This window comes from Cryptomeria japonica, chromosome 10 (genome assembly GCF_030272615.1).
Source record: "Cryptomeria japonica chromosome 10, Sugi_1.0, whole genome shotgun sequence".
In the NCBI taxonomy this organism is placed as follows: domain Eukaryota; kingdom Viridiplantae; phylum Streptophyta; class Pinopsida; order Cupressales; family Cupressaceae; genus Cryptomeria; species Cryptomeria japonica.
In genome coordinates, this window is record NC_081414.1 from 350,935,989 (window position 1) to 350,954,472 (window position 18,484).

The following is an 18,484-nucleotide window of genomic DNA, read 5'->3' on the forward strand; positions in this document are numbered from 1 at the left end:
GAGATTTCCGGTTTTTCTTATTTGAGCACTGCAGGTGCAGGGAATCACCCACTCTTCATGGCTAAAGCGAGCTAGCAGTACTAATAAATGGGAACTAATGAGCACTCCTTAAAAATTTATGGGTGAGCCAAAAGATTTGACCTCTAAAATCTCCAAAACTCTTTCCATAGGACATATTAGATATCCAGGCTTTGTGAAATTAAATAGAAGGAAATACGGGGTCACAAGCTCAGATAATCTGAAATCCAGGGTTATATTGAATTGCCTATGCAAGCCATGTAGTTTGACCTTAATGCGATATGGAATACACATATCCTTTCTTCCCATATTTACTTGGAGCTCATGTGAATTACTCCTCTATTATACTAATATTCTGAAGTCTACTTTAAAAGTCCTAATTAATCTGGAACATAAAAACAGTTAATAGCTCCACAATTGAGCCACTATAACAGGACTTCATTTATTGTCATATTAGAATATTTTTTAAGTGGTAAAAGCTTTTGACCTGGAGCTATGAATGAACCAGCGAGGTCACAAATAGACCATTGGGATCTTAGACCATTAGTATCAAGTAGTGTTTGCACATCCTTATACATTCTAGCACACAACAACAAATGAAGGTTGTGTTCTTGGTTTGAATTTTGAATATTTAAATAAAGGTCACAATAAGAACAAGTTTTTGAAACAAATGATGCTCAAAAGATGATTTAATCAGCTCTTAAGGTTAGTGCTAATAACTCTTTGACTGCAATTTTGCATATTTGTGACAAGCTATCTAATAACGGAAGAAAATCTAAGGATATTTTATACAATTTGCATAAATGAAATGCTAGCAATTACATGAACAAATTTTTCTAACATTTTACTATTTTGAACAAGAGATAACAAGTAATCATTATACTTCAATTGATTGAACTACATGAAACAAAAAAGTTAAATTGTACTTCTCTAACATAAACATTATGCTACAATTAAACAGGAAGGGTTTAGAGATTAGATAAGCGTGCATTCCAATTTGGAATTCTTTACAAATCTTGGCTTATTTTGCATGTGAGAGAGAGCATCATCAAGTGCTTTTTTTCCATCCATAGACTTGGCGGTCCTTCCCACATCTTCCTTACAGAGTGGTCCTATCCTTCACGAGGATGCAAACACATGACTAGGTCTAATTGTCATTTGAGCATAGTGTTTAGAAACCTACACGAGTTTAGTGGATCACACACTATAGGTACCTCCTCACTAGTATGAACACCTAACTAGATAGTGTAATTTGGGTCAAGTGAACTGATAGGCGCATGCAGAATCTTGCAACACCTTGGCCAAAGGTTTTGAAATGGACAAGCACGTAGAATGTGTAGTCATTGTTCACTATCGTACTTGACTTGTTAGCTAAATACTTGAATTCAGGCTGACTAGTTTTGATGGTCTTTACCACACAACATGATAACATTACTTTTCCAATTACTGCTTAGATTAGGGTAAGATAAAGATCACTAAAAGGATTGACCATTAAAAATAAAATTTATTGATCCTTCTACTTTCAAAACCTATATTACAAGATCAAGTCATCCTTTATTTTTTAGATGAACTATAATAAATGATCAACAAAGGTCTATGAGACTAATTCAACCAATTAGGGTCTCACCTTAAGACTTCCTAGAAGGTAGCTTTACTTTAAGCTTTACTTTAACATGCATAGGATGTTAGCATTTCCTTTACAAGAGAAATATGCTATGCAACCCTTAATCTTATTAAGCATGAATAATGGTGCTATCTTGACTCATTACAAGTAGGCATGTGGGTGTTACCACTACATAGGGGCTTACTTGTAATTGCCTTCGTACACCTTTGAGTAAGCAATGGCCCATTACTTTCCATTTGCTAGAAAGGGTTTTGTTACTAGAAATTTCACAATTTACAAAATCATTTCAGTTGTTCATAGTTTCATACTTTTATTTCTTCTAGCTACCCTCCTCGACTAGCTTGGTATCAATAAAGCTAAGACTGCAACATAGAATTTTTTTTAACCAGTCAAGACTTCTTTACCATTTGAGGGTTTCCCCGTGATTTCAAGACTCCCAAATTACTCCCAATTCGCTTAATCAAGGATTGGTTATTGCCGAAACTCCATTTCCATTGAGTTTTGATTTCAATTTCAAACATTAAGGATTGGAGTTGATCATTAAGATCCACCCATTGGTATCGCCATTATAAATTTATCCAAGGTCATAAAAGATTGATGCAAATATTGTTCGATTTATATGGTTTCAATGGTTTTTAAATTTGAATTAGTTAAATTGCCAAAGGAATTTATACATCTATGAATATGTATTTGTATGAAATTCGTACTTATACATATCTTTATTTATGTATGCATGTGCTTATATTTAGTTATAAATTGACATATTTATATATATGTATGTATACATAATCATTCATATTATATGTACTAATAATATTGATTCAATTAGTTCGGTTGAACATCATTAGCTCAATCTTTTAACTTTTTCAAAATAAATTGTAAGTTCATGTTGAAAAGATAAATTAAAAATTAAAGATTGAATGCACACCGTAACAAAGCCATCTAGTCCAAACAAGGTTTTGACGCCCAAATGTCAACTCTACCTAAAATGACTCTATGTCTATTTTGACCTTTTCTAACATTTGTCACCCTCTCCTTGATGATACTTTCCCTCGCTTCTTAGAGGATGATAAGGTTTACTACATCCACTTATACACATGAGTGTAGTTAAACAAAATCTTATTACCAATCAAGTATCATCATAGCAAAGCATTAGTTCTCATAATTGCTCACCCAAAATCATTCATTCTATGAAATCATTAAACCATTGTTCACATTTAGGTTTCATAATAAACATCACATCACATCTTAATTATGCAACATAACATAATAAAATCATTCATGAAAAAGAGGAATGTAACAATATTTATGTGTTAACTCTAACCAACGCCACACACATTGAACTTCATGTTCTCATGTAATACCAAAACCCTTTTAGAGTATAAGTCAATCTATATATTTAAATGTTTAAAGGCAAGAATTATGCTACAACATTGGATAATTGGATTCAACAACTTGAAGCATACTTATTGGACAAAAAATTCAATGTTGAGAAAATATTTCCTTTGTGCCATTGAAGATATCCATTTTAGTGTCCCATTATGGACAAAAACTCATTGAGCAATGCAAAATGGATATGAATCCAATTTAGAATGAAATTCCATTATCAATTCTTTATATGATGAATATTAGCATACTATATGTGCAATGTAAAAGGGATTGGATTTGATTTGGACTTGAAATGAATTTGTCAATACTTTGTAGGAGGAATGCTACCCTCTCAAAAATTATGAGGATGGGTACATAAAGCTCCATTAGTTTCAAAAACACAAGGATAAATCAATTTAAGAATACATCTATTAATTCAATGACTGTTGCATATTGATGACATGAAAACATATGGGATCAACACAAAGTAATTGAATAGATTGTTAGGTCATCACCTTATTTTTGCACCAAAATGGAGTTCCTAGCTTTAAACACATTGACTCAAGTATTTTTTCATGCATCAAAGATTGAAGCAAAGGCTAAACTCAAGAAAAAATTTTATGGTGCAACAGAAAGCTTACATAGGATTCTACTTCCAAGCTCTTTGTGTGGAAGCACCTCTATTCCTTGGCAATTCATACCCGGGTTGGATATGAGAAAGTTTGATGGAAATGATCCAACATGACAAGGGGAGATATGGAGTTAGCTAAGGGTGTTTGGGTCAACACTCTATACAAGATGGATGCATGCATTGTTTAGCGCAATAGTTCTTCCGGTGTACCAAAGAAGAGACCTTTAGATTCTTCATCATCACCATTAGCTTGAGTAGAGAAGAAAATTGGTGTCTCTACATTTGATGGTCATTCTTTTTGGGCACTTAAGGATGCTATTGCTTTGGAGATGAAGCTTCCAATAGAGAAAAAAATGTTACAGTCCACTATAGACTCGATCGTATGTGTAAGAAGGATCTTAGAGCCTTGAAAAATAAGAGCCTTGTAGAGGTTCTTCATGATTGTAATCTTGAGTTCAATTTTTTTGAACATTGTGTATATGGTAAACAACATTGTTTTTCCTTTTATTATAGTTCTTATAAGTCTTTTAGGGTTTTGGACTATATTTGTGCAAGTTTGTGTGGTCATGTGGGTGTTCCTTTGTTATAAAATCCATATAATTTGTTTTGTTCATAGATTATTACAATAGGACATTTGAATATTTCCTTAGGAGTAAATCTAAAGTTTTTAGTTAGTTTAAGGAATTTAAATTCTTTGTTGAAAATCATATTGGTGGGAAAATCATGTGTTTAAATGACAATGGTGGTGAGTTTTGTTGAACAAAATTCGATAAGTTTTCTAAAGAGAATGATATTGAGACACACAAAACTAATCCATACACCCCACAACAAAATAGAGTTGTAGAGAGGATGAACAAAATGTTGATGCAGAGGGTTAGCAATATGTCTAGTGGTGCCAACCTTAAACAAAACTTCTTGGCTGAAGTTGTAGACACTATATATTATTTGATCAACATATCTCCTAGATTGGTGCTTATTGATAAGACACACATAGAGGCATGGTCTAATAAAAAGACTTTGATGAGACATTTCAGAATATTTTGTTGTGAGGGATATACAAATGTGTTGAGTGAGAAAAAAACTAAATTGAAGAACAAGGCACTTAATTGTATCTTCATTTACTATGGTTTTAGTATGAAGGGTTAAAAGATTTGTTATCTAGTTGCAAAGAAGCTTCTCTATAAAAAAAGTGTGATTTTCAGAGAGATGAAACCTTCCACTATTGAATTGCAACTAGAGAAAGAAGAAAAATAGAACCTGAGGTAGTTCAAATTTCACCTACTTTGATGAGAGATGGACTACACACTCCTATTGGATGTTATGATGAGAGAGCTCAAGTAGCTCTAAAAGTTCCAAAGAAGAGGAAGAACCTCAACCTCAATAATTAAAAAGGTTTATGTGTGTTAGGCAACAACTAGAAAGGTTTGGATATACATTGTTGGATTTGAGTTGTATTTTTCTTTGATTGCTAATAGTGATTGGCCTAGGACTAATAGAGAGGCTATGTGAATGCATGATACAAATTCCTAGATGAAATCCATGGAAGTAGAGATGGTTCCATTAAAGAAAAATAACAATTGGGATTTGATACCTTTTTCTAAAGGATGGAATCCCATTTGATGCAAATGGGTGTTGAAGAAGAAATGTGGCGTCTAGATGGAAGAGTTGAGAAGCATAGAACATAGTTGGTTGTAAAGGGGTATTCTCAGGTGGAGGGAATTGATTATGATGAAATATTCTCTCTTGTAGCCATGATGACATCCATTCAATTCACATTATCACTTGCAACATCTTATGATTGGTGGTCGAGCAGATGGATGTGAAGTCAACATTCATTCATGGTGACTTGGAGGAAGAAATTTATATGTCACAACCAGAGGATTTCATTGTCAAAGGTAAAGAAAAGATGCTTTATAAGTTGAAGGAATCAATGTATGGTCTGAAGTAGTCTTCCAAAATGTGGAACTAAAAATTTGATGGATATGTGTTGAGTTTGGGGTTTTAAAGGTCTAAATATGACCATTGTGTTTATTTCAAATTTGATAGTGGTCACATTCTCATTATTGTTTCATATATAGATCATTTGTTGTTTATTAGGAATGATAAGAGATTGATTTTTGACTTGAAGTCTTGACTATTAACATAGTTTGAAATGAAAGATCTAGGTGCAACTAGGTACATTTTTGGAAATGAATATCAAAAGAGATAGAGCTAGCAAAAAGCTTTGGTTAAGCCAGAGTAAGTATGCGAGCTCTATATTGGAGATATTCAACATGTCAGCTTGTAGATCCTTGGTAGTTCCTATTTTACAAGGAACAAAATTATTAGTTGAGGATGTCCAAAATATCCTACTAAGCTAGAAGAAATGACTAGAGTTCCTTATGGGAGTGTTGTAGGCAGTTTAATGTATGTTATGGTCTATACAAGACTAGATATTGCCCAAGCAATTGGGTTCCTTAGACAATTTGTGGCTAGTCTTAAATGAGTGCATTGGGTTGCAATGAAGAGAATGTTAAGATATTTAAAGGTACATTTGAGTATTCATTGTATTTTCATGGTTATCCCACTAGACCTCGATATTTGGTGAGCATTCATGGCTATGTGAATTTAGATTGGGTAGGTGACATTGATAGTAGAAGATCCCCTTGTTCTTTTGTGTTTACAATATTTGGTGGTGTTATCAGTTGGATGAGTAAGAGAAAAGCTATAGTTTCTTTCTTCACTCTAGAGGTATAGTACATGACAACTACTCATGATTCTAAGGAGGCCATTTGGCTTATACAATTGTGTTTGGACATTTGTTTTGATGTAGGATATATTACTATCTATTGTGACATTTAGAGTGACATGTGTTTAGCAAAGAATCCCACCTTCCATGCTAGAAAAAGCATATTGATACACAGTTTGACTTTATTTATGGTATGGTAGAAGATGGAAAGGTGAAGTTGGAAAAGGTTGATACTCATGGGACTTGGGGCCCTAAGTAGTTGTTGTAGTTGACTCTTGACATGTCTTCGACAAGTGGTAGAATGTTGGGATTAAGGTGTCTCAACCTTAGAGTCATAAAAATGACTTATTTAAGTATTTGATGCATATACATTATATCCTATGTTTCTAACTTCTATTTTGTCATGTCACCTTGTGGGACCTCTTTGTAAAGTGGAATCCTACATGGAAGGTGATGACTATGACAAAGTTCCTATTTTCTAGGAAGTTTGTGCCCACCTTATATAAGACCTATATTTAAGGCTATTTTGATGTGTCATGTCATAATTTGAGTGAGTTAACTATGATGGATTATGACATGTTATGTTGGGACTATGATAGTTTTTCATCATGACAATGATATCCACTAGTCCATTGTAACAGTTAAGAAGAGCTATGTTTAGTAGCTAAAATTTATTATACTTATTAGACACATATGACATGTTGAGTAGATATAGCAATTGCATCTTGGATGCCTTGCTTCTACATGTTGAGTTATTCGTTGATGAAGAGGTAGGTGTTGTTTCTTGGGAAATTGCTACTTATAACATGTCCTATTTGTGATAGGTTGCTATTTTGGACACCTATTAACCACCTAGGCATTGGAGATGGTTTTGGAAACCTACTCTTCATGTGTGAGCTCTATAAATACTTGGTGCCTTAGAGTATTTTATACGACATGTTGATTTTTATTTGAGACATTGTTATGCTGCTAGAATTGCTCTAGAATTCTTTGAACTGTTATATTTACTCATGTAGAGCATTGGCTTTGTGCATTGTATTTCAATTGTTGTTGTTGGTAATACAATTGAGCTCTATGTTTGTGAGTATAGTTTTTTTTTCTCGAGAGGGTTTTTCCATGTAAATCTAGTGTTATGATTTGCATTATTCTACAACTCAACTTCCTTTCATTAATTAATATCAAATAATAAAGATTCCTAAGTGATTATAAGAAGAAAATTCCTAGAGGACATTGTTTTTCCAAGGGACATAATCTTACTCTAATTTAGAATCATGTTCTAGGCCATCTATAGGTCTACACATGTTGTCTTCAATCGCTTTCTCAAAATCATAAAGCTAGTTTAGTAGGAGTTGACCTAAGAGAACTTGACACCTATCAATTTTAAAATCTCCTCTATAAATTTCGCAAACATTGCCTTGACAAATCTATAAGAATGTGAAAGTAGAAAGGATCAATATTACATCATTTTGACAAATCATTCACACAGGTTGAAAGTCATTCCTATCCACCAAGGTATTCCCAATGCTCAACATTGACCTTAAGGGACACATAGTTGGCCCACATATGTTTGGTACTTCATGAAGCACAAATATTCATCAAACCAAGAGCACTAACTTTATGTATCTAATAGTTAAATTATGTGTGTAATTAGCATTTATTCTTAATGACTATTTTTATTTTCTTTTGGTAAAGGGAAAATGTGGTTTTTTGAAAGGATCCAAACTCTTTTACAAAGAGGAATTCATATATAACAATGCAATTCAACTGACAACCATAAACTTGATTTAGACCCAACAAAACATAGGCTTAAAATACTAATTGCATAAACAAAAAAAATAGTCCTAATTCTACACTTAAATAAGTAGTTGAGACTCAACATGCACATCACTGAGAAAAACTAGTATAACTTTAATCCAAAGATCTCAAATTAGCTCTAAAAAATTGGAATACTACCTTCAAAAACTGTATTGTAGGATTTCATCTTAACTTCATGCTCATTCAACATAGTTGATACTAGAACAATATAAGTCTTGGAGCTTCTTAAAACCCTTTTACCAACACAATCTCTAGTTTTCTCTTTGCGAGGAGGGGAAGACAGCAAGATAGCATTTGTGTGGTACAAGGACTTAGGTGTTGGGGATTCCCTTCTTAGCCCACCATCTCAAGGGGATGACATCTCCAATTTCCTTTTATCTTGTTTATTGACTAAATCAAGTGAGAAGATGAGTAAAACCTATCAAGGTAACCATGAATGATGCTATTGGATTTCTTAGCAATGTTGGATCCATCCCTAACCGCTACAAGACAACCCACCATATTTTCCTTTGCAAAACTTGAACCTAGAAATGCAATTCATCGCATGGTCAAACCTTGACTTCTCTTTGTGAGACTTGTTTTACTAAACAACCAAGGACCCCCGAAAAGGGTCAAAATAACTCCTCTTGAAAAAAAAAAGGAAAACAAAAATGCATTCTCCATTGTGAGATCACAACTTGGTTGCTTAGATATTATTTCTTCAACACTCACTTCCTAAGGATATCAATAATTGATCTAGAGCCATTAAACATTTTAAAAATAGACTTATCAAGCCTAGGGGATTATATTTCAACAATAGAGTTAGGAACCCTAAGATGCCAATGCTTGTCATCCACAACTACTTTCATAGAGGGAGACAAAACATGTTTTGTATTAACATTAAACTAAGAATTATGACAAACCATGTGTACATATTGTGAACATTAATGACCTTCTCAACACACCTAGGACCAAATCTTGTTGATTTCTTACTCTTCATACAAATTTTAAACTCTTTTTTTAATTTCAAACACATTTTTTCAATTCTATGTAATAAATAAAATAAGTAAAATAAAATATTCTTAAAAAATAAAATAATTCATTTTTTTTTAAATATATGCATTTAAGATATCTATGCTACTTTTAATTCAATTATCAATCCTCAACTTCTTATTTTAATCTAAAATTATTAAAAATTATTTATTTGCTAAGACTTTTAAAAAAAAATTATTCATCTTAAATTTATGATTGAAAATAAATTATTTATCTAGAAATATCTGCTATTAACATTAATCATACCATTACTTTCGTTGTTTCAAAAATTCTATGAAATAACAAGTATTTAACTTTATGAACATAAAAAATTATTTAATAAAAATGATTAATTTGAAATTTAAAAAATATAAACTAATCATTTTTTAAAAATTATGAATTTATGCAAACTTTTGAATTTATCTAGATAAACATTTAATGTCTTTAATTAAAAAAACTATTATAGCCAACATTTTGGCTTATGATAAAATATTTATTTTGTAACTCGTTTCAATAAGCAAGCCATATGGACTAATGTATGGATTCACCAAAGTTCTAAAACCATAGTTAATTGCCATCTCCATTTGTCTTATTTTTAAGTTTTTTACAAATTCTTGAACAAGTAATAGGTTGAATTTTGTGAAGATATAATCTTATATAAAATGTATTTAGAATAGAAGTTGAAAGATATATATGATTATCTAACAAAGGAGGCAATGCGTAAGTTCTTGCTAATAGTGTTGTTAGAAGAGGAGAGAGAGAGAGAGAGAGAGAGAGAGAGAGAGAGAGAGAGAGAGAGAGAGAGAGAGAGAGAGAGAGAGAGAGAGAGAGAGAGAGAGAGAGAGAGAGAGAGAGAGAGAGAGAGAGAGAGAGAGAGAGAGAGAGAGAGAGAGAGAGAGAGAGAGGAGAGAGAGAGAGAGAGAGAGAGAGAGATGTCCAAAAAGGGAGAGTAAGAGGGATTTGGAGTAATAGAGATAGAAAGAGGGAGATAATGAGAGGGGGCGAGATGGAGAGATAGAACGATAAAGATACAAGAGGTGATATATATAAAGAAGTAGAGAAGTAGATATATACATAGAGAGAGGGAGACATAAAGGGAGATAAGGAAGAGATGGAGTGAATAAGAGAGGGGAGATTTGAAGAAAGAGATAGAGGGGGAAGAGTGATAAATAAACATAAATATAAAGAGATAAAGATAGAGATAGGGAAGGAGAAACATAGAGTTTGTGTGTGAGTGAGAAAGATATAGAGATGAAAATAAAGAGGGAGAAGCATAGTGTGTGTGAGCACATGTGCATGTGCATGTGTGTCTATGTGCACACACGTACATACATGTGTGTGTGTGTGTGTGTGTGTGTGTGAGAGAGAGAGAGAGAGAGAGAGAGAGAGAGAGAGAGAGAGAGAGAGAGAGAGAGAGAGAGAGAGAGAGAGAGAGAGAGAGAGAGAGAGAGAGATGGTGATTATTGCACTTACTATTATAGAACATAATAAATAAAATAAAAATAAAATGAGATTAGTTAATACATAAAATTTGCTATCATTTGTTTAGATTAGTTCTAAAGTAAAATAAACTAAATTTGTGTCATTAGGTTTAGAGGCATTCTACAATGACAACAAGTGGTGAAGTGTAAGAGTGTGGTTATGTATTTTAACATCAAGTGGTGAAGTGTAGAGTGTGAAGTGTAAATAAGAGTGAATTGTAAATAAGTGGTGAAGTAAAAGAGTGTGAGTATGTAGAATTTATAAAATAAGAATATAGTTATAATTTTATATCACACTCTTACACTTCACCACTTCACACTCTTACTCTTACACTTCACACTCTAAATTATACATACAATGACAACAAGTGGTGAAGTGTAAGTTTGTGAGTGAGTAATATAATTATATATTTTAACCTCACTAAATAATTTATCAAATTTGTCAATAAAAAATACTTACACATCCACCTAAAAATCACTTAAGTATCAAAAAAGAAATTACCAAAGTTTTAGCTAGATGTAATTAAGGTTTAATATTAAGATTAGTTTTTATGTTAAAACTTTAAAAATAATATTTAAAAAATTAATTAAGATTTAATGTTTAAAATGTATCGAATGAACTCACTTTATGATACTCTTTTTGAATTACGTCCTTTGGATTCTTGAAACTACTAAATACTATTCTTTAAATTTAATTTTGAATTATGTCCTTTAAATCCTTGAAACTCCTAAATGATATTCTTCAAATATAATTAATGTTTGATATATTACTAGATAAGAGGTAAAATGGTCTCCAAAATTTTTTATCTACTGTTTTCAATATGAATCAATGAAAATAAAAAAATATGATATTTTTATAATTATGTAAAATATAAAATAAATATAGATTATAAATTTTTTGCTCAAAATTTTTAATTCTAGATGTTTTTTTTATCAATAACATTGATTTATATTAATATATTAAAATTTTTACAAAAATTAAATACAATCAATACAAAATCAGGGATTAACCCTATTCAAGTTCTAGTGAGAAAAGCAACCAACTAACAGAGATATACTACCTTCGACATATATACCAACAACCCTAAGAATACCCATTACCATCTACACTACTACCCATCAAAAAACAAAATGTGGACTGAAACCACAATCACGGGGCTTCCAATTACAAAGCACAACAAAAAACTAATACTACCCTCTCCCAGATGGGAAACTGACAACCGTTGAGCCATACTCACACCCCATAGGGCCTCCACCTCATTATTCGTCCCATCAACCAAACACCTAGCTCTAATAGCCAAAATGTCCCCATGACAATCTCGAGCAACAAATCCTGCCACAGATAGTCTTGGATTTCCCTTTGACGCACCATCAAAATTCACCTTAATCCAGCCAACTTCTGACTTCTAGCAAACCCTAATAAGCCCGGATCCTTCACTGCCCCTCACAAAAACCGGATCCATTCGGGAAGGCCCATTAAATGGCTGATTTTAATTCAATGTTGATTAGTTCAACTAATTAAAAAAATGGATGAATGCAATTGTATTCCTTCTTTGGCAGGAACTAATAAGTTGGGAATAAATTGCTAATTTTATTTTATAAATGTCATTTTTTTATATAAATGCTTTTTGAAAAAATATGGCTAAGGGAAGAGCACCAAACCCCAATAATTGTTCACTCCTTGCACATCCAAGCCCCAATTACTAACTTCGAAAAAACCAAAAAATAAATATCTAAAAGCCCATTAATAAATTTCATGTGTACCAATCGCCACCCATTTTTTAGCAAGTTCTTACCATAATTGGCCTATTTGTGCATTTTTATTGGTACCCATGATGCACAACGCCATTTATGCATAACTATTGGTAATTTTAAGTGCACGATTATTGGGGCATCTTTAAGCAAGTATCGGGCAACACTTCTAAATGTGTACCTTTTGATCCTTGTGTGCATAATAATTCCCACAACATGTGTCGTTACTACCCAAAAGCCAAAACAATAGCTATAAGCATTAAAGTCACATGCATAGACAACAAAAAAAAAATCTTTAAAATCTCATGTACCGTTTAGAATTTGTGGGTGCAAAGTTAGCTATAACAGTTACTAATACACTCAAAGTTTTATAAAATGTTTTTAAGTACTTTGTCTTATATCTATGTAAAACTAAATAATAAATTACCTTTGTAAAATAAACATACATAATCTAGATGAATGCATGATGACCCCACACACAGATATATATATATATATATATATATATATATATATATATATATATATATATATATATATAAAATTATAAACCATAGAATGAAACACATCAATCAATATAATTTTTCATCATTATTTTTACCCTTAATTTCATAATCATTTTAAATTAGACTTTAATAATTATTTTCTATTTAATTAAAAGTTATATTAAGACTAAAGTAAAATGATTATAATTTCATTGATATTATTATTAAAATTTTAAAAATGTTTTATCATAAATAAAATAATATAATTTGTCAATGATATTGAATGAATTTAATCTTTAATTATTTTAATGAAAACAATTATTTCATCTATTTTCTAATGTAGGAGCATGGTCCAGATTGATACCTCTTCATAAATCTCATATCATACCTCAGAATTTAAAAATCCATTTTTTCTTAACTACCAATGAGAGCAAAGGTATGAAGCAAGAGGATCTTTATTCGAAAAATTCTCTCAGGGCTCACAGCTATCTTATTTCGTTTGAGAAGTTTAATTGCAGACTAGATTCTGTTCATCCACAATTTTTACCTACGCTATCTTTATTTATTACTATTTTTTTATAAATTTTATCACGATTTTAGCATAAGGTTAACATGTTATGTATCAGTTCAGCGATGGTTTAGCACTATTATTATTGTTCAGATCAGAAGGGAAGACAAAGCTTACCCCTACAGTCTTGTGAGAAAGAACTTATTTGCAGTCAATTCTTATGATAAGAACGGAACAGGTTAATCTTTGAATTTTTTTATTTTAAATTCAGATTTGCAAAACACGACTATTTTTTGTGCATTTAATCATACGAAATGCCATTTTATGTAGAAATTAGTCGCTTGATAAAAGCTTATATCCAGTCTCATCATAGGCGCAGTCTCAAAATTCCATTCTAGTAACTAAACTTCACGTCTGGAATTAACATAAGAAATTCTAGAAACAGCATAGCTGCAGCCAAACATAATTCCTATGGAATTATTTGGAAACCAATCTTGTCAAGCAAACACCATGATCTGAACATAACTGCTTAAAGCCTAGATGAAATATTCAGCAGCAACAGTAATTACAGAGCCCAAATTGGGCCGACCCGTTGCATTTAAAATTCTATAGTAGGGAGTAGGGTCATTCCCCTCTTCATACTCTTCGCAGGTCCAGAGGAAATGATCATAAGATGCAATAACATAGCTGCAACACCGAGCCCAACATATGGTGGGTTATTATTAGATAGATTTTCAGGTTCTATAAAAAATAAATAAAGAGAGCACAGTGCCAACTAGCCGTTGGACTAGAGAGTGATAAGGCTATGGCAAGAGCTGCTTACCAGTCTTGAGGGGCAGCTTCCACTGCTCTTTCAAAGTAAGTTTCGGCCAGAGCTAAATCCTTGTGGCTTTCCCATATGAATTTGGCATACAGTGACATGCTCTCTCCATCCCCAGGGCTTGCCAATATGGCCCAGGAGAAGCATTCTTCTGCTCTTTTCATGTCATGCTGAACCTGAGGACATCAATCCAAACAAGACATAAAACAACTTCATATTAAAATTCTCTCGAGATCAGCAACTAAATGGCTAATAACAGTGGCTTACAATTGGGCAAATACATGACTACCCAGATGACTAAACAGTGGTACATGTGTCAGAAACTCTATGTAGAGGGAAGGGCTTCCGGCTTAAACGGTGAGTGTATTGTAGTAAGCGTACTTGCTGTTCACTGCCGGGCTTGCTAGAGTGGGATGATTGTTTTAAAATTAAGTTCAATATTCAGGTTTGTTGAATCATCTCAATTGAAGAGGGTAAAGCTTAAACAGCCTGTACTTTGTTTATTATTTTGGAAAGTTTGCAGGTATTTTTAGGCATTGGAGAGCTTAGCAGTGAATTTTGGTGTCCTAATAAGAGCAGGGGTCCCTGCCTACTCAAAGTGAAATTGAAATATATGAAAAAAAAAGACAACATACAGCTCTCCTGTGTGGTTTTGGGCATTAACCATTTTCCATAGATTCAAGGCAGCTAGATAATGGTCTAGATCCTAATGTGGTAGATGACCAGTTTCTGGAACATGTATTACAGTTTAGTCCTCTGATAGTCATTGTCATTGCAAGCTCAATTGAAAAATATCAGTAAAAAAAAGATTCCCTGACATAATCTACCAAGTTTTTCAACCAAACATTAACAGATTCAACATCTACCTTGTGCAAAAACCTGGCATAGTTTCTGAGCAGAAGAGTATTGTCAGGGTTTGCTTCCAACATCTTTTGATAATACAAATCTGTGCTGCTGGATTCTGCTCCAGAGCTTCTTCTTCCCCTCTACCACGATCACCACCATCTTGAATGTCAGAGCCTTCGTTTGTATGGTCTATCTCACATAAAGGGGCGGGGTCGCACCCTCTTTCAGTGCAGACCAAAGCCATTCCATCCAGTCCAACCTTTAAACCAAACCAGTTCTCTGCCATCACAGAATTCTCAGATATACTTCCACTATCCACAAAATCAAAAAAATTGTGGATTACTTGGTTTTTATGTTCTTCTAGAGGGCTAGAATGGTGGATCATATCCCTCTCAGATTGAACTTCTCCAAAAGAAAACGAATTCTCATGATGGCTTTCCTGATTGAGAGAATTCATCATAAGCAACCTATCTGTAGCAACTAATAACCCATTCTTCCTTGACCACATTACTCTGCACAAATGGCATACCCCAATTCGCTGATTGGTTTCCTCATTCCTGCTGAGAGGAAGCATCAGAATACTTTCTGACAGAGCCCTTCTAAAGGTAAAATATAGCTCAACTGCAGAGGACTCCCTACTTTTCAGGCCTGAGAAATTCTTAAAGCTAGCACATCTAGAAAATTTGTACTTATATTTGCTAAGACTACAAGACTCTGAAAAAATACCAGGATGATCCATTAAACAGGAAGAACATCTATACATCCTTTCTGCATTTAAAATTGAGCTGGAGAGCCCTTTTTGGATACTACAGGAAAGTATCTCCGACGCAGACTTCCATTCAACAAGATAAACATTGTGACACTGGAATATATAGATTCTGCAGACTTCCTTTCTTCTAGAGGAATTCTGTTTTTATTTCGCTGTAATGGGAGAGAACCACGGGGTGAAAATTTTACTGAATTTTTACCGTTAGAATCATGAGCAATGAGCATAGCTGATCAGGACAACACTAACGTCTTTTTCTTATCTGATAGGAGCACATGTCACAGTTGGAAATAGGAATGGGTTCTTTAATAGTTACAATATCAAAGGGTCTGTTTTTATCTATACATGACTTGCAATATATGGGCATTTAATTGTGCTTAAAATGAGGTGTACATATCTTAATATTTATAGGATTCGAATTTGTGATCTTTTTTTAAAGACTACAAATTCTCCATCATTAATCCAATTCAATATACTTTTCGTAAGTCTAATGAATTTATTGTCTTATGAGTGAATGGGTAAGGTACAAAACGGCTATCCCCAAACATTAACTATCAAAATGAAATGAAATCAAAATTTTAAATAATGTGTATAAGATCTGATGGTTTATAAGATTTCAAAGTTGATTTCTTTAAACAACAATTCCTAATTCATTGTCTTTTATTTTTTTTATTGATCTTAAATTTTGTGAAATAAATTTTGATTAATCTGTTGTTTTTGCTGCATGCTCTTCTTCAAACAAAAACATTAAAGATTCTACTTTTAGAGTATTAGAATAATTGATTCGTATGTTTTTGTATACCATGCATTCCGTGATATAATACCATTTCATCTCCATTGATCCTTACAAACTTGGCATGAGCAATGAGTATAGCTGGTTAGCGCAACACTAACATCTTCTTATTACCTAATAGGAGCATATGCAACAATTAATAAGAGTAATGAATTTGTTATCTTTTGAGTTCACCCCAATTTGTCAATCTGGAATGGTTATTTTGGACTGAGTAAATGGGGAAGGTACAAAACATCTTTATGCCAAACTTGGAACATTTATATGTATTATGCTAACCATCAAAATGAAACGAAATAAAAGTTTTGAATAACGATCTGGTAATTTATGGGATTTAAAATTGAATTGTCGGGTAAATAATTTCATAATTTTTGTTTCTGATTATCTTCTATTTTTTTATTGATCATAGATCTTCTGTTATGAGTTTTCACTAAGTAATCTATTGTTTTTGCTATTTGCTCATCTTTAAACAAAGTCATTAAAGATTCTATTTTTAGAGTATTAAAATAACTGGTTCATATATCCCTGTATGTCATACACTCCATGATACAATGACATTCCATTTCTAATAGTCCTGACATGCAAAGTCACAAACCTTATCAAGCCACTCTTCTTTGGACATTTTCTACCGTCTGCACCTTGTTGAACTATTAGCATTTTAGCTTTTCAATTTGTTTTCAATTTCATATAATTGCTACAATTGCTTGACATAATATACTCTTTTTCATTTGAATTGTCAGGCATTGGATACAATACAGTACTCTGGAAAAATGACATGCCCCAATTATCAGGCATTGGATTACTTTCTGAAAAGAACCCTTCTAAATCTAACAGATAGCTCAACTGCAGAGGTCTCCTACATTTTAGGCCTGAGCACTTCTTAAAGCTAGCACACCCAGAAAATTTGTACTTATATTGGCTAAAACTACAAGACTTTGGAAGAAAACCAGGATGATCCATCAAACAGGAAGAGGATCAAAACATCATTTCCGCATTAAAAATTCTCTCAGGGCTCACAGCAAACTGATACTTCGTTTTTTTGTTTGATTGCAGACAAGATTCTCTTCATCTACAAATTTTTAAATATAAAAAAAAACAACAACATACAGTTCTCTTATGTAGTTTTGGGCATTAACGATTTTGAAGGCATCTACATAATGAGCTAGATTCTATTGTGGTAGATGACCAGTTTTTGGAACATTTATTACAGTTTAGTCCTCTGATAGTCATTGTCATTGCAAGCCCATTTGAAAAATATCAATAACATAGAAATCCCCTCTGACATAATCTACCAAGTTATTTAACCCAAAATGAATGGATTCAACATCCACCTGGTGCAAAAACTTGGCATAGTTTCTAAGCAGAAGAGGACTGTCAGGGTTTTCCTCTTCCTCTATACCACCATCACCACCATCTTGAATGTGAGAGCCTTCGTTTCTATGCTCTATTTTACATACAGGGGCAGGGACACACCCTCTTTCGGTGCAAATCAAAGTCATTCCATTCAGTCCAACATTTAAACCATATGGCATAGTTTATAAGAGTAATGAATTTCATGCCATATGTCTTTTGTTGATTACTTTGGACTGGGTGAATGGAGAAGGTACAAAACAGCTTTCCCTGGAGCTCAGAACATTTGTGTGTATTGTGCTAACTATTGAAGTGAAATGAAAGTTTAGTTTTTAATGAAGGTAGTTTATGGGAATTCAGTTGAACTGTTTAGGAAGAAACGATAGTTTATATTTATAATTCACAATTTTTTAGGAAGAAACGATAGTTTATATTTATAATTCACAATTTTTTATTTTTTATTTTCATTTGATTTGTAATTTATAGTTTTT

General features: G+C 32.8%; 1 protein-coding gene across 2 annotated transcripts; it reads right to left on the bottom strand.

Moving 5' to 3' along the window:
* Window positions 1–13,841: 13,841 nt before the first annotated feature.
* LOC131051688 (uncharacterized) lies at window positions 13,842–15,977 on the bottom strand. Of its 2 annotated transcripts, XM_057986288.2 has the most exons (3): window positions 15,108–15,977; window positions 14,245–14,417; window positions 13,842–14,108 (listed from the first exon to the last, which is right to left on the bottom strand). In XM_057986288.2, exons 1-3 carry the CDS (start codon window positions 15,168–15,170, stop codon window positions 13,958–13,960), a joined length of 387 nt encoding a protein of 128 aa, XP_057842271.1. In that variant the 5' UTR covers window positions 15,171–15,977; the 3' UTR covers window positions 13,842–13,957. The 2 variants fall into 2 exon arrangements, with proteins under 2 accessions (XP_057842271.1, XP_057842270.2); XM_057986287.2 differs by lacking the exon at window positions 13,842–14,108 and having other exon boundaries at window positions 14,122–14,417.
* Between the last annotated feature and the right edge of the window lie 2,507 nt (window positions 15,978–18,484).

Coding starts and splice junctions, on each gene's coding strand:
- LOC131051688 (XM_057986287.2), bottom strand. CDS start 15,850: ATGTATAGATGTTCTTCCTGTTTAATGGATCATCCTGGTATTTTTTCA.